At 35.7% G+C, this 14,264-nt stretch overlaps 1 protein-coding gene across 1 annotated transcript in view; it reads right to left on the reverse strand.

Annotated features, from left to right (window-relative positions):
* The window catches only part of RAD51C (RAD51 paralog C), an 84,026-nt gene that overhangs the window by 66,234 nt on the left and 3,528 nt on the right, over positions 1 to 14,264 (reverse strand). The window contains exons 2-3 of the mRNA XM_074223602.1: positions 2,962 to 3,220; positions 1,037 to 1,203 (exon numbers count right to left, since the gene is read on the reverse strand). Of these exons, the coding sequence (XP_074079703.1) occupies positions 1,037 to 1,203; positions 2,962 to 3,220 (426 nt within the window). The remainder of the gene's footprint in view (positions 1 to 1,036; positions 1,204 to 2,961; positions 3,221 to 14,264) is intronic.

Below are 14,264 nucleotides of genomic sequence, written 5' to 3' on the forward strand. Positions count from 1 at the left end.
GGAAGACTCATCTTCCTGAGTTTCAAACTGGCCTTGAACATTTTTAAACAGCATCACCCTGGCCAAGTCACTTAATCCTGTTTGCATCAGTTCCTCCTATGTCAAATGAGCCAGAGAAGAAAATGGCAAACCACTCTAGTATCTTTGCCAAAAAAACTCTAAATGTGTCCCAAGATTTGGACATTACTGAAACAATTGAACAACAATGATAATAACAACAAAATGTACTAAGCACTATTACAAGTGCAGGGAATACAAACAAAAAGCCAGATCCTGTTCTCAAGGGGTTTACTCTCTACTTGGGGAAGACATTACACAAAAGTGAGTTCAATTTTGGGGTTCATGGAAAGATCCAGAGATCCTAAGGGTACATACATAGAGTAGGAACCTTAAAGGAGACTGGGGCAGGAAGGAAATAGGAATTCTAGGATCCCTCTGGCAAGAATGGGGATGGGGGCAAGGGCAGCTAAGTGGTGCAGTAGATAGAACACTGAGCTGGAAACAGGAGGACCTAAGTTCACATATGACCTCAGAAACTTGATACTTATTAGCTGTATGACCTTGGGCAAGTCACTTATTGCCACCGCCCCACAAAAACCAAAATAATAATAATAATAATAAAATTACAAGAATGGGATGGGGAGATCTGTACAGCTAGAAGGGGGAGAAAAGAGAAAAGGGACACTGTAAGAAGGCCTTGATGCCCAGAGAGCTACCCATTTAAAGCCAACTCTAGCTAGGATCCTCTAGGCCATGGGTAACTAAGGAAGATAGTGGGGCACATGGTACAATAACCTCCCTACTCTAGACTTATTCAAGGAAAAATAACTGATATATGAAAAGTATTCATTTATGTCAAAATACCTAAAGGCATGAAAGATTGGAGGAAGGGTAGAGAAGTCATTTAAAAATCATTATTTTACTTTACAACTAAGTTTAAGGATCAGCACCTAAATATTACTTTGAATTACAAGTGCATGTGGACATTTACTCTCAGTTTGTGTCCTACAGGAAAGAACATCTCTTCTAAACTTACCCTCTTCCAAGTGTGATCCTGCAATAAGGTGAAGATGCTGAACACAGGCTGTGGCAAGATCGACCACTCTGTCAACCATAAAACTTCCTTCTGTATCAAGGAATATAGCTTCACCTGCTACCCCTCCAAAACATTCTGGAATCTGTACATCTACTGCTAACTGCATGCTGTGAAGAGAAAAAGTCAAAAGAAGTGAGTGTCACTCATGACCTGTGGCCTCTAAACATTATGTTCAGTCTAAGGAGGAGGTTGACATGTCAATTTCAAGCTCAAGAAGGGGCAAGCTTGACCCTGGTCAGTCTGGGGCAAAGTAGAGGTTTTAACTTTATTTCTTTAAATTTACCTTACTAGAGTCTGCAAGGAATGTCTTTAAATTGATGAACTTATATCTGGTAGTTCTTTCTAGCTGGCATCACAACAAAACAAATTTATTTAAATGTCAAAATGATATCTTTCAGAATAAAATATTTTTAAGCAAAATTTAAGAGTTAAACAAGGGGCGGCTAGGTGGAGCAGTAGATAAAGCACCGGCCCTGGAGTCAGGAGTACCTGGGTTCAAATCCAGTCTCAGACACTTAATAATTACCTAGCTGTGTGCCCTTGGGCAAGCTACTTAACCCTGTTTGCCTTGCAAAAAAACAACAACAAAAAAAACAACAACTAAAAAAAAGAGTTAAACAAAGAAATAATTATTGTATTAATGAAAAAGGAATTTTATTAAGTGTTTATTATATGCCAAGTATAATTTTAAGTGCTGGAGATACACATACAAAATAAACAAAAACAGCTCTTGCTCCTCAAGGATCTGTTCTCGAATTAAGTTTACATTCTAATTCTACTATTTGAACATATGTTGGTCAGGAAAATTACTGAGATGATGAATGATCCATAGGGAGTAGGATCAGCAGACAATCTAGGAAAGAGTTGATGTGATCATAGTTCATGACTGGGGAAAGAGGGAGGAGAGGAAGAACCAAGGAGGTTGGCAATAAGGAGAAGGACAGAAGGTGACTGGGCTTTCTAGAAAAGTGTTTAGGGAAAAGTAGTCCTTAGTAAGAATAGAGAATCCCAGGGCAAATGAGAAGAAATGATAAAAGATAACAGCTACACCAGCACTAAACAGTATAAAGACAGGTGGGGTGAAAGATTGGGGAGTGGTATTAAATAACTATTGTTTGGTGGTAAGTTAGAGAAGAAAACCTGTGATTTCATTGTATGAGGAATTCTTGGCGTGGAAACGTCCTTCACCAATGAAATCAAGATTGTCAAACTGTAACATTAGAGATTTGTCTGGGAGCATCAATAGGTTGTAAGATTGATCATGCTCACTAAGGTAGCCCTTTACTATATCATGCTGTCTTATATCTTTAGGTATTCATAAAGAATATTAAAATGGCATAAATGCAAATCAAAGATAAGCCCCTGACTTTTTAAAGATATAACAAGTGACAATTCCTAGGCATATTTACATGCTGTTTCTCTCTCCCATTAAACTGTGAAATCCTTAAGAGGACTGTTTGTTTTTTGCTTTTCTTTGTATCCCCATAGATTAACATAATGCCTGGAACGTATCAGGCACTTATTACATGCTAGCTGATTGAATGACTGAATATTTTCTCTTAGAAAACATGCCTTGATTTTACTGTCCAGCATAATGTTAAATATGTCCAACAATGCTGAAATTCCACTAAAGCATTTCTTATGATCTAATTTCCATACAAAAACAAAAATGCATATATATCAAGATGGGGTACAGTAGTAATGAAAAAATGAGCAATCTTTTGATTTTGTTTTTATATACATAGGCATAAAAGTTTCTAGTTTTTTTTTTAATTTTACAGAATACAGACCTACAGCACAGAAGTCCTTTAAATAACTTTACATGTTACTAAGCACATTTTTAAAAAACGACATTTTTCTTTTACCATAACTGTGTTTTTCCAACACCTGGTGCACCACAAATCTCTGTTGTTTTGGTTAGGGGTATTCCACCCCCCAAAATATTATCCAGCGCTGAACAAAAGGTAATTATAAAGCCCTGGGCGTGTTCTTGTTCAAGAAGTTCCAATGCTGTACATTTTTTGCCTGATGCAGATACAGAAGCATATCTTGACATATCTAAGGGGCATTCTCGCCTTATTATTTGCAGTGTTTCTAGAGCCTCCTCTTTAGAAATTCCAACTTCTGAAAGTAAAAAATAAAATTAAATATAATTTTAAAAAAGATTTTAAGATCAGAATAAAACAACAGCCTGTAAAATAAGTATGAATTTATCTTCTTTCACTTTAAGCAAGGACAAGGTCTTGGACATAGAGAAAGAGTAACATATATGACATGATTATAAATCTGGATTTCATCTGTCTTTTAAAATTGTTACTGGAGATATCATATGCCACAATAAATTATTAAATGAATACACGATCTTTTCAAAAATCAAATCATAAAAAATTAGAAGATAGAAATAAATTACTGAATCAAAAACTTGTCTACATGAAACTGCTTTTGCACAAACAAATTAAGGCATGTAACATAAAAAGAGAGGTGGTCAAAGGGGAAAATATCTTTGTATAAAATTTCTCTGATAAGTTTGTGTGTTCAAGGTACAAAGGCAGATAAATGTAAGATCAAAAATTATTCCCTAATAGCTAAATAGTCAAAAGATATGAACTGTTTTCAAAATAATTACAAACTTTTAATTATATCGTATGGAAAAGTTCCTAGTCAAGTCCTCTCGGGGTTTAAGAAATGTTTATGTGAAGAAAATCTAGTATTCCAAAGAAGGCCTACAGTCACCTGTTTGATAAGACTATTTTTGTAAACTAGGAAGACTTTCTGACTATAGACATTACTTCATTTTAGAGAATTATGAAGGTCCCAAATTATCTACCATCTGGTGAGAAAAATATTATGAAAACATTTCATCTTTTCTTCCTGTCTGTTGCTGGGGTAGATTTCCCACAAATAGATTGCACCCCCAAAGGCCCAGCTAATGGGCTAAAGGGGAGAAGGATTAGGAATGGGGGGGAGTATGGTTGGGGTCTAAATAATCTTGCTTGACTATACTTTAGGTATAACTCTGACTCTTGCCAACGTTTGGAGTGAGATTTGAGAGTCTGCCCTTTCTCAAGAAAGTAAAAAAACAAACAAACTTTTTTTTGCTCAGACCCAGTCTCTGAAGATTTTATTTAGTGTATTTTTTTTATCACATACAGTTTTGGTGCATTGGCTTGGAAGAATCCCCTCCTCAAGACTCTCCAGATTACAGATATGAGCAGGAGCCATCTGACTGTTTTGACAGCTCATAATTCAGTGCCCAGGCAGAACCCTTGGGGAGTGGGGAGGAATCCAGGAGAGATTCAGTTTGAGCAAAATCAAAAATCCAAAGACCTCCAGAGGCAAAACAACAATAAGGAAGACAGGCCCTGCTGCAGTTTATTCAAAGGATGGTACCATGAAGTCACCATGAATTTATGTACACAAGCCAAGGAAAGAAAGACCTGTGAGTCTCAGACCTGGACAAGATTAGTGAGCCCCTGGGTGACCTGGTTCCCTGCCTCCCCAATCATTTCATTGTAAAATGCAAAAAACAATTTAAAAAATCCCCGAAGCAGTTAAAATCTGTAGGGGGTCCAGAGAAACAATCTCAAACAGCTTGAGTTCATAGAGAAAGAGAAGGGAGGGTCACATTTAAAGCAGCAAGAAAAAGTGCCAGCTAAGAGCTCTAAGACTTAATAATTGGGAAGAAATATCAAAGTACAAAGGGAAAGTAAAGAAAATGATTAAATACTGTTGACTTTTTCTCTTCCCTGGCTTCTTCTCTGCTATTCTATGCTGCCAGATGAATTTCCCCCCTTCCTCCCCCTTTCCCTGACATTTATAGCTTGCTTATCTTAACTTTGAAAACGGAAATAGAAAGTAAAAGGACTAAGAGAGAGAGGGGGAATTGTTTCATAAAGACTTGGTAAAACAAATGTTAAAAAGGGAAATGAAGCATGTGCTGGAAATAGTTGATAATTTAACAGAATGAATACACGTTTACTTTATGATAGCATTATAAACTTCAGTAGTTTATTGGTATAGATTCTGATGTTAGTTACTACAATGAATGATGGGACAATTGAGGATCTAAAAATAGAAGATCCCCCAAAAAGATTTAGGGTTCTCCCCTTAAAAAGAAGTTATTTGGTTTACTCTATCTGAAGAGGAGGGCAGGGGATACTCTAATTAGGCTATGGGATTTTTGAGTGACTGTTTTCCTTCTCAAAAGTTATACCAATTAAAATCAATAAGTGTTAAATATTAAAACCTTTGAATGAAAAAGAATAGTGGAACAATATATTAAGGGAAAATACAAGTATTCAGTCTGGGTAATGAGTCTGAAAGAATTGGGAAGAGAATAAGGCATTGCCAGGAAAATGAAAAGACAGAGAAAATTGGGGTCTTGAACCATTTGTGAAGTATGGAAGTTAAAGTATGTAGAAGAAGGTATAAGCAGGTTTGACTTTGTACAAGTAAAAAAGTGGAGATATGTATTTAAATGATGTTGGGGTAATTTGAAAAGTGCATTAGATTGCCACTTTTGCAATATCTGGGAGTGAATTCATTGGAAAGTAATAAAACCTATAATATGAAAAGTTTGATATGAAAGCAATGGCAAGGTTAATTGTTAATATTGTTTCTTCAATTAGGTAATTCTATAATGGGTTGATCTTCTGTATAAAGTAATCTGAAAATACATGTAACTGAATTAAAGGATTTGTAAAAATATATAATTTTGATTATGATGTGGTAATATTCCTAAAGGTTCTAATATTAAGAAATGTTGGTCAATAAGGATAAAAGCTCTTATAAGGTTCCATCCAAGAAGACTGAGAGAAGACAAGTCTCCTGGTCTTCCCTCATATATAATGTGAAACAAACCTCTTAATAGAAATTTGATTGACAAAACCCAGAAAAAGAAATTAGGAGAACATCTACCAACAAGGTCTGTCTCCAGGGATCATGGGTGAGCTGGCAGGGGGGAAGGGGTGGGGGGTGAGAGGTGGACTAACTTAAGATCAGCCAGCTGAGGCCTTGACTGTGAGAGCCACAGTCTGAGAACCAACTAAGCCATGGAATCTCTGGCTGTGCGACTGGCGGTCTGGGGCGCTCCAGCAGGACTAGAGGGCAAGTTCTGGTGCAGAGAGTTACAGAGTGTGACTGGACAGTGATCTGCTGGGTTCATCTGGTCCGATTATTTGAAAAGGGCATCTTTTTTTCCTAAGGTATACTTCCCAATCTCTTTTACACTATTTTTCTGAGTTTGCCATTTTTCTTGAACATTTAACTCTTAACCTGCATGAAAAATAAAATTTCCATGCTGAGATCTCATTCTCTTAAAGCAAACACAAATCACGTTCTCTTAAAATTAACCTTAGTAACTGATGATCTTTTACACACAAATCTCTTTTACATCTGTTTTATAAAATTATTTACCTCTTATTCCAAATATACTACTATTTTTAAAAAAAAAAATAAGATTCTCCATGAATTTAATCTACTTTTGTGAACACAAGCTATTTTACTGTACTTACAGGTATAAACACAGTAATGAAGAGATTTTTTATAAAAATATAGTAATTAATGTGCTACTTTTATTACTGTTTTGCTGCATTTGGAATTAATAACACAGGTTAAAATTTAGATTTCCCCTAAATATTCTAATGGATTGAAGGAATTTTAAAAAATAATAATTTGTATTTCAAACATGGCTAATAATTTAAAGATTTATTAGAGAATTGCCAATTATATATGTAAATTGGGATTTTGAGGTTTTATATATAATACAGATATATAGATTATTGTGGTTATATATATACTTATATTTACATGTTTATCTATATGTATACATATTTGGTTGTCTACTTTGAAGTGAAAGTATCTGAGTAATATGGGAAAGATAAAAACAATGATAATAATTTGATATTTTTCGGTGAGAGTTTTGGAGATTATCTCCTAGCCAAAGGAGGTGTTTATCTATCCATCCATCCATCCATCCATCTATCTATCTATCTATCTATCTATGTGTAGGGAAGGGGGAGCTGATTGATTGTGATCCCTCCCTCCATATTATAATTAATATTTAGTTCTTGTAAACTGAATTCACTTGGAGATATAATTAGATGGAATTACTATTTTAGATAAATAAACTATTTTTTTAGGTTTTTGCAAGGCAATGGGGTTAAATGGCTTGCCCAAGGCCACAAAGCTAGGTAATTATTAAGTATCTGAGGCCGGATTTGAACTCAGGTACTCCCGACTCCAGGGCCGGTGCTCTATCCACTGTGCCACCTAGCCACCCCTAATCAAGAAACTTTTAATTGACTTTTGTTGTGTCTAATATTAGGTATGATCAGCAAAGAAAGTGCTATTGGATCAATGCTCTTTTGAAGCCCTGAAGCTTGATGGAGGTTTGGAGACTATACAGGTGACAGATGCATTGGGTTAAAAAGTTGAAGGGGAGGCTTTTCAATGTAGCTTGAGGTTGAACCCTTTTATGACTTGACTTCCCCAAATGTGACATTTGAATAATGTCTCACCAAATAAATCTAAAATTTGGCTTAGGGTATTTGACTATGACTACCCATATGACCTCTGCCTGGAAACTGACACTCAAAATTATATCTATAAAGGAATTCACCTTTGATGTCCTGGATCTTTATAGTAAACCAATATAAGCAAATCTGATATAGAAAATTTAGGTCAATTGGAGTTTAATAGCTAGATAGACTAGTATGTGGTTTTAAGTTCTACTGTTAGCTACATATATATTGATAAAAATTAAGATCCTTTGATTTTATGTTAGAAGAGATATTTAGGTAAGCAAAAAAAGATTTTTATAATCTTAAGCTACAATTCTGTGCAATAGCAGTTCCAAATTCTACTTAAGGAAGGAAAAGACAAAGAGAGAGATAAGAGGGAAGACTGTGGGAAAGTTCTTGGTGAAGTCCTCTCAGGGTTAGGAAATTTTTTAGGTTTTTTTTGCAAGGCAATGGAGTTAAGTGACTTACCTAAGACCTACAGTTAGGTAATTATTAAGTGCCTGAGGCTGGATTTGAATTCAGGTCCTCTTGACTCTAGGGCCAGTGCTATTCACTGTACCACCTAGCTGCCCCTAAGAAATGTTTTTGTCAAGAAAAGCTTGAATTAGGGGTGGCTAGGTGGCGCAGTGGATAAAGCACTGGCCCTGGAGTCGGGAGTACCTGGGTTCAAATCCGGTCTCAGACACTTACTAATTACCTAGCTGTGTGGCCTTGGGCAAGTCACTTAACCCCTTTTGCCTTGCAAAAAACTTAAAAAAAAAGTTTGAATTCCAAAGAAGCCTAGAGCTACCTGTTTTGGGAAGTTGTCTAATATTATGAAAACATTTCATCTTCTCTTTGTGTCTGTTGCTGGAGTAGATTTTCCATGAATAGATTGTCCCCAAAGGCCTAGCCAATGGGTTAAAGGGAAGGAGGGTGGGGGAGGGGGGTGGTACAGTTGGAGTCTATATAGTCTTGCTTGACTGTTCTTTGGGTGCAGTTCTCTGACTCTTAACACTTTTGGTGTGAGATTTTTGAGTCTGCCCTTTCTCAAGAAAGCAAATTAAAAAAAGACTCCTTTTTGCTTAGACCCAGTCGCTGAAGATTTTATTTAGTATATATTTTTATCACACAATATGAAATAATATTAAGGTAATATTATTGAGAATTGCAACTCAAAACACTCTGAAGTTTCACCTTATAAAATGCAAACTGGCAAAGAGGAGAAAAATAATGTTGGAAGGGCTGTGAGAAAATAGGCATAACTAATGCATTGTTAATAAAGTTGTGAAGCACTGCAATTTGGAGTAATTCAAATAAAGTGACTAAAATTTCTAAAACTCTTGAGTATTTCCCTACTAGGCTTTCATTTCAAGGGTGTCATTGATGAGAAGACAGGTCCTATATACACAAAAATATTTATAGCAAGTACTTTTTGTGATAGCAAAGAATTGAAAACGAAGTAGATACCCATTGTGGGGGAATGTTTAAACCAACTGTGGAACAGAAATGTAATTGAATATTATTGTGATAAAAGGAACAACAAATATGATGGATATAGAAGAGTATAAAAAATTTACAAAGTCTGCTGTTGATTCAAGTAATCAGAGGCAAGAAAACTATACAGGGACTAAAACAATGTACATGAAAATGACCTCACATAAATCAAAAGTGAATGTTGTGAAACTGCAAAACACAATTACAGATTCAAAGGAGATTTGAGAAGACACTTCTTCCCCAGCCCTTTTGATAGGGGTAAAAATCCACAGGTCTGGGACTATGCATATATTTTCAGACTTTTTCAATATATTTAATCAGTTTTACTAATTTTCTTTTTTATCTTCTTTAAAAATGATCTATTTTTTAATGAAGCTCTCTGGGAGAGGAAGAGGGAATGGAGATTCTGAGGAAAATGGGGTCATATAAAAAAGTAAAAGTGATAAAAATTATATGGACATTACACATAGTATTTAATGTCATTAAACTTGTTTCTTATGTATTTTAAATTAACTTATCTGTTATGCTTCCTTAACAGCCAGGGAGGTGTCAAATTATTTGTTATTGTTTTCCAGATCTTACATAAGAACAAGAGAGGGAAGCAACCACCTACCCCATCCCAATAATAGGTCTCTTGTCTCCCTCTGCTGGTCAAATGATTTCAGAACTGTTTTGTTTGAACAAATTTTTCAAAAATCCCCCCCCCCCCCCAAAGTATCTTTAATCTCTGGAAAATAAGGGATCATTTTATGAGGTTACATGCACATTTATGTATCATTCACAACAGAATCAACAATGTATGATGCAAAGTACACTGAACTAAGAAAAGTCCTGAATCAGTCTCTTGATTTTGTCATTAATAACCTTGGCACTTACTTAATTACTTAGGCTTTGGCTTCCTCATCTATAAAATGGCAATCTAACACCCTACTTACTTCACAGGGTTATTGTAATCAGATAAGAATGGCATGCACTTCTTCAAATGTAAAACTGATTCAACTCAAGTATGAATAAATAATATTGCACTGAGTAATCTTGAAAAACATGAATAAACACTGAGGCTGCCTAAATCCTGGCTAAGAAAATACCTTTCCCAATCCCATCTCACAAACAACACAAAATCATGAATGGTTCCTTGATAATTCCAGATATGCTCAGATTGTCTGATGGCACAAATACAAGCAATCTGGTTCTAGAACTTAAGTGGTAGCAAAGCAGGAATTCAGGTATTTGAAATCTCAGGTCTAGAAACTAAGAAAATGTGAATTTATGTGGGATTTTTTTTTTAACATCATTAGCAAAATTGTCATTCCCTATGAAGAGAGGCCCAGATATACTAGCTGATGATTTTATTGGCATTATTAAACTAGTTAAACAACCTTCAATGTCAAATCTACCATGAAAAATTGACTCAGATGGGTATTTCAGCAATAGATTCATGCTAAGAGGCATGAAATTCCCATCTTCTATGCTGCTGATTTAGTCTATAATGAAATATTGCAGTTCATATCTGTCATCAGACTGGATTATTAAAGAAATTCAAAGGTGGTTTGATCTATATAGCAAGGAGAATTTTGTCACTATATTTACTAGGGATAGAAACAACAAAACCATTCAATCCTCCAAATCTGAGTTAGGAAAAAAGATCTCAGTGGACAAAGTTTTCCTTTATAAACAAAATGAAACAAAACAAATTGGGTCAAAGACTCAATCCCATACTCTAAGAATATTGGCATTCTTGGTCTATCAGTGAGAAAAGCATGTACTTACTATCCTAAAAGATAGGAATTCTTATGCTTAATCTCTTCAGAAAGGTGTCAGGAGGCCAAGAAATAGTTCCTGGTCATTGGGCCTTCCCAGGCTAAACATATACAGATAACCTGGAAAGTTGAAATGGCTCACTTACTCAAATCTCCATTCTCACTGGTTCAATGATAACAATCATTCTATCCTTAACTTGACTATTACATAAGGACATTAATACAGAAGGACAGTTTGCACAAATACTATTTATTAATGTGTTGCTCTTGGTCCTGTTAATGAGGTTTGCTTCTGAAAAGGATATGTCCTGAAAAGATCACGTAAATATATCTAACCTTAGCTGAATATTTGTTATACTTTTGGTAAGGATTACAAGTTGTGAAAGCAGTCATTGGAAAAGAAGTCATTTTAGCTGCTCTTTTATGTGAAATTTTTGCACAAGTCTGAGAGGAACTTCTACTGTTCAGGGTCCTTATGAAAATCATACTAACTATAAAATTCTTGATATTTTTTTTGGCAATTCCTTCAATTCTTCCCCAAATAAATGTGGAAGAGAATCTATTAAAGTACCCTGAACAAAGTTTATCCTCAATACATAGCAAAGTATGAACTTGAACTTAATCTCTGGTGATACATTCTGTAAAATACATGAGAAAGTATGAGGTGGAACAAGAAAGGCATGATGCAACAAATGGTACCATAGCTAAAGAGGATTGAGAAAGGAAAGTATACCCTGAAGGGGAGATGACTTATGTAACTATTCAGAGAGAGAAGTGGAAGGATGACGTTATGGAGAGGACACACACCCCTTTCAGTTAAGCTGACCACATGCAAGTTCTAGAGGAGCACAGTTATCCCATAAGCACTCCAAGCCAAAACTGTTTTAGGAATTATGATAGTGAAAATCAAAAAGAAATAGCCTCCTTCAACCTTCCTACATCCATGCCAAGATTGTACAAGAACACTGCCAGAAACTGTTAAAAGATAAATAAGCCCAGGGAGGAAGAAATCAGTACCTATGTACTCAGAAGCCCCATTGAGTAGGAACTTTTTCTTGAAGCTAGCTGTACTGGTTTTAGGCTGACTGAGCAACAGGGAGTAGACCAGCCTTGCAGATATTACTTGCATAGGGAGAACAGGCCCTGCTGGACAGTGCATATTTATTTTCAGGCCTTTCTGAAAGGCTCCTGGAAGCCTTCAAAAGAGTCACAGAGGGAGACAGGGCTGGCCTGTCCACTCAATTCAAGCATTCTAAATAGGGCAAAGTCTGGCCCCAATACAAAATCCCAATCCAAAAACTGAGGCTGGAGAAATGAATAAACAGAAGAAAATGTCCAACACAATGGAGAAATATTATTGGCTAAAAGAACTCAGAACATTAAAGTAATACTACAATAACTATAAATAATGCCTCAGAGGGAAAAAAAATTGACATGGTCACGGAGAAGACAAAAGTATCTGGGAAAAAAATGAAGTAGTGTAAAACAACTTTCCAGTCTAAGACATCTTAGGTTGGCAAGAAAAATCTATTTCACTGGGGTAAAAGTAAAGTAGAAGCTTTACTAGGGCCAGCAAGCCAGCAACAGGGCTATAGTAGTGACTTTTAGAACTCTCAGTTCACAGTCAGTGGAGGATCAGACAAAAAAACCACTAAAAAGGACAGGAACAATTAGAGTTTTCCCTTCACATTGTAAATAGTATCTAAGACTAAGAGAATTTTTTATAATGGATAATTGCTAGAAGTCTTTCCTATAAAGAGATCAGGAAAAAGAAGAGATGTCCATTATCATCACTCCTATTATGATAAGAGTTCAAGAAAAATTAGCAATAACAATAAAACTAGAAAAGGGAACAGTGGGGCAGCTAGGTGGCCTAGTGGATAAAGCATGGGCCCTGGAATCAGGAATACCTGGGTTCAAATCTGGTCTCAGATGCTTAATAATTACCTAGCTGTGTGGCCTTGGGCAAGCCACTTAACCCCATTTGCCTTGCAAAAACCTAAAAAAAAAAAGGGAAACGAGTCAATAAACATAGGTAAAGAGGAAACAAAATTACTGTTTTGGGCAGGTGTTTTATTCTATTTAGAGAATTCTAGAGATTCAACTAAAATTTAATTGAAACAATAACATGAGGAAAATAACAAGGTATAAAATAAACCCACAAAAATCATTAGCCTTTATATAACTTATCAACAAAACCCAGTTGGAACAAATAGAAAGAGATATTCCATTCAAAATCTAGAATACATAAAATATTAACAATTTAATTTCTAGAGAGCCTTATCAAAATTCTCTGGCACTGGAAAACAGTGAAAACAAAGCAGCCAGGAGCCATTTGTCAATCATGACAAGTCTGCATTCTTTCTGCAATCTAAACTTGCCTTTGTTAAGTGAAGTGAATCAGTGTAACCTGTTCTGTACCCATAGGACTACTTGGAAGGTCAGGACTCCCAAAACTGGTTGTGATTGTTGTACTGTCCTGCAGAGGTAGGCTTAACCTGAGATCACTCAAGTTCCCAAACTGATTATTCTACGATCTACTTGCCTGCTCCTTTCCCCCTTATGACCATGTGTATAATATCTAATTTCATTACAGCAAGGTGGAGCTCCAGTTAAAGGAAATTCCAAGAGTTGCAAATTGGTTCCTTGCTAAGAAAATAATTAATTAAACTGCTACTTGATAACTGGCACTCCATTTCTGGCCCACTCTGTCACACCCAAATTAGAGACTGGCTTAGTGAAAATTCTGTTAAAGTTAACAAGTGATTAAAACATCTGTGCTCCTAGGGATTTGACTGCTAGGAAGTCAATGCTAATAAGAATGGCCTCATAAAAAAAAAAGCTGCTCTTTCTGCAGCAGCAAGAATGAAGTAGATACCCATCAAATGCAGAATGACTGAAAAAAAAATCAAGATTCACAAATAAAATGGAATGTTAACAAGGGAGAAAAAAAATTCCCAAAACGATGAATATGAAGAATTCAAAAATGGATGGAAGCCTGAAATGAATTAATGCAAAGTATAGCAAGGCAACATATACAATGAGTATAAGAGTGCAAATGAGAAGATAAAAAAGAAACCAAACATCAGTATGCAATTATATATGACCAAACTTGTCCCAAATAAAGGAGAAAATATGTTTCTTCCCCTGGATGTAAAACACGGTATAAACTGTCAGACTTGATTGATGTGTTTGTTACTTTTGTCAAACTGCTTTTCCCATCTCTTTTTTTATCCTTTGTATAAGGAATGGCACTTTCATGGTAAGTGTTGGAAGGATGGTTGAGGAAGAAAAGGAAGATTATTTGAAATAAAGGCCGTATAAAAATAAAAGGTATTAATAAATTTTTAAGGGCCAACCCCTTTACTTGTGCCTTTGATCCTATTGCCTTTCTTCTCTGAAGTGGTTTGA

The sequence above is a fragment of the Macrotis lagotis genome, chromosome 2 (assembly GCF_037893015.1).
Source record: "Macrotis lagotis isolate mMagLag1 chromosome 2, bilby.v1.9.chrom.fasta, whole genome shotgun sequence".
Taxonomy (NCBI): Eukaryota; Metazoa; Chordata; class Mammalia; order Peramelemorphia; family Peramelidae; genus Macrotis; species Macrotis lagotis.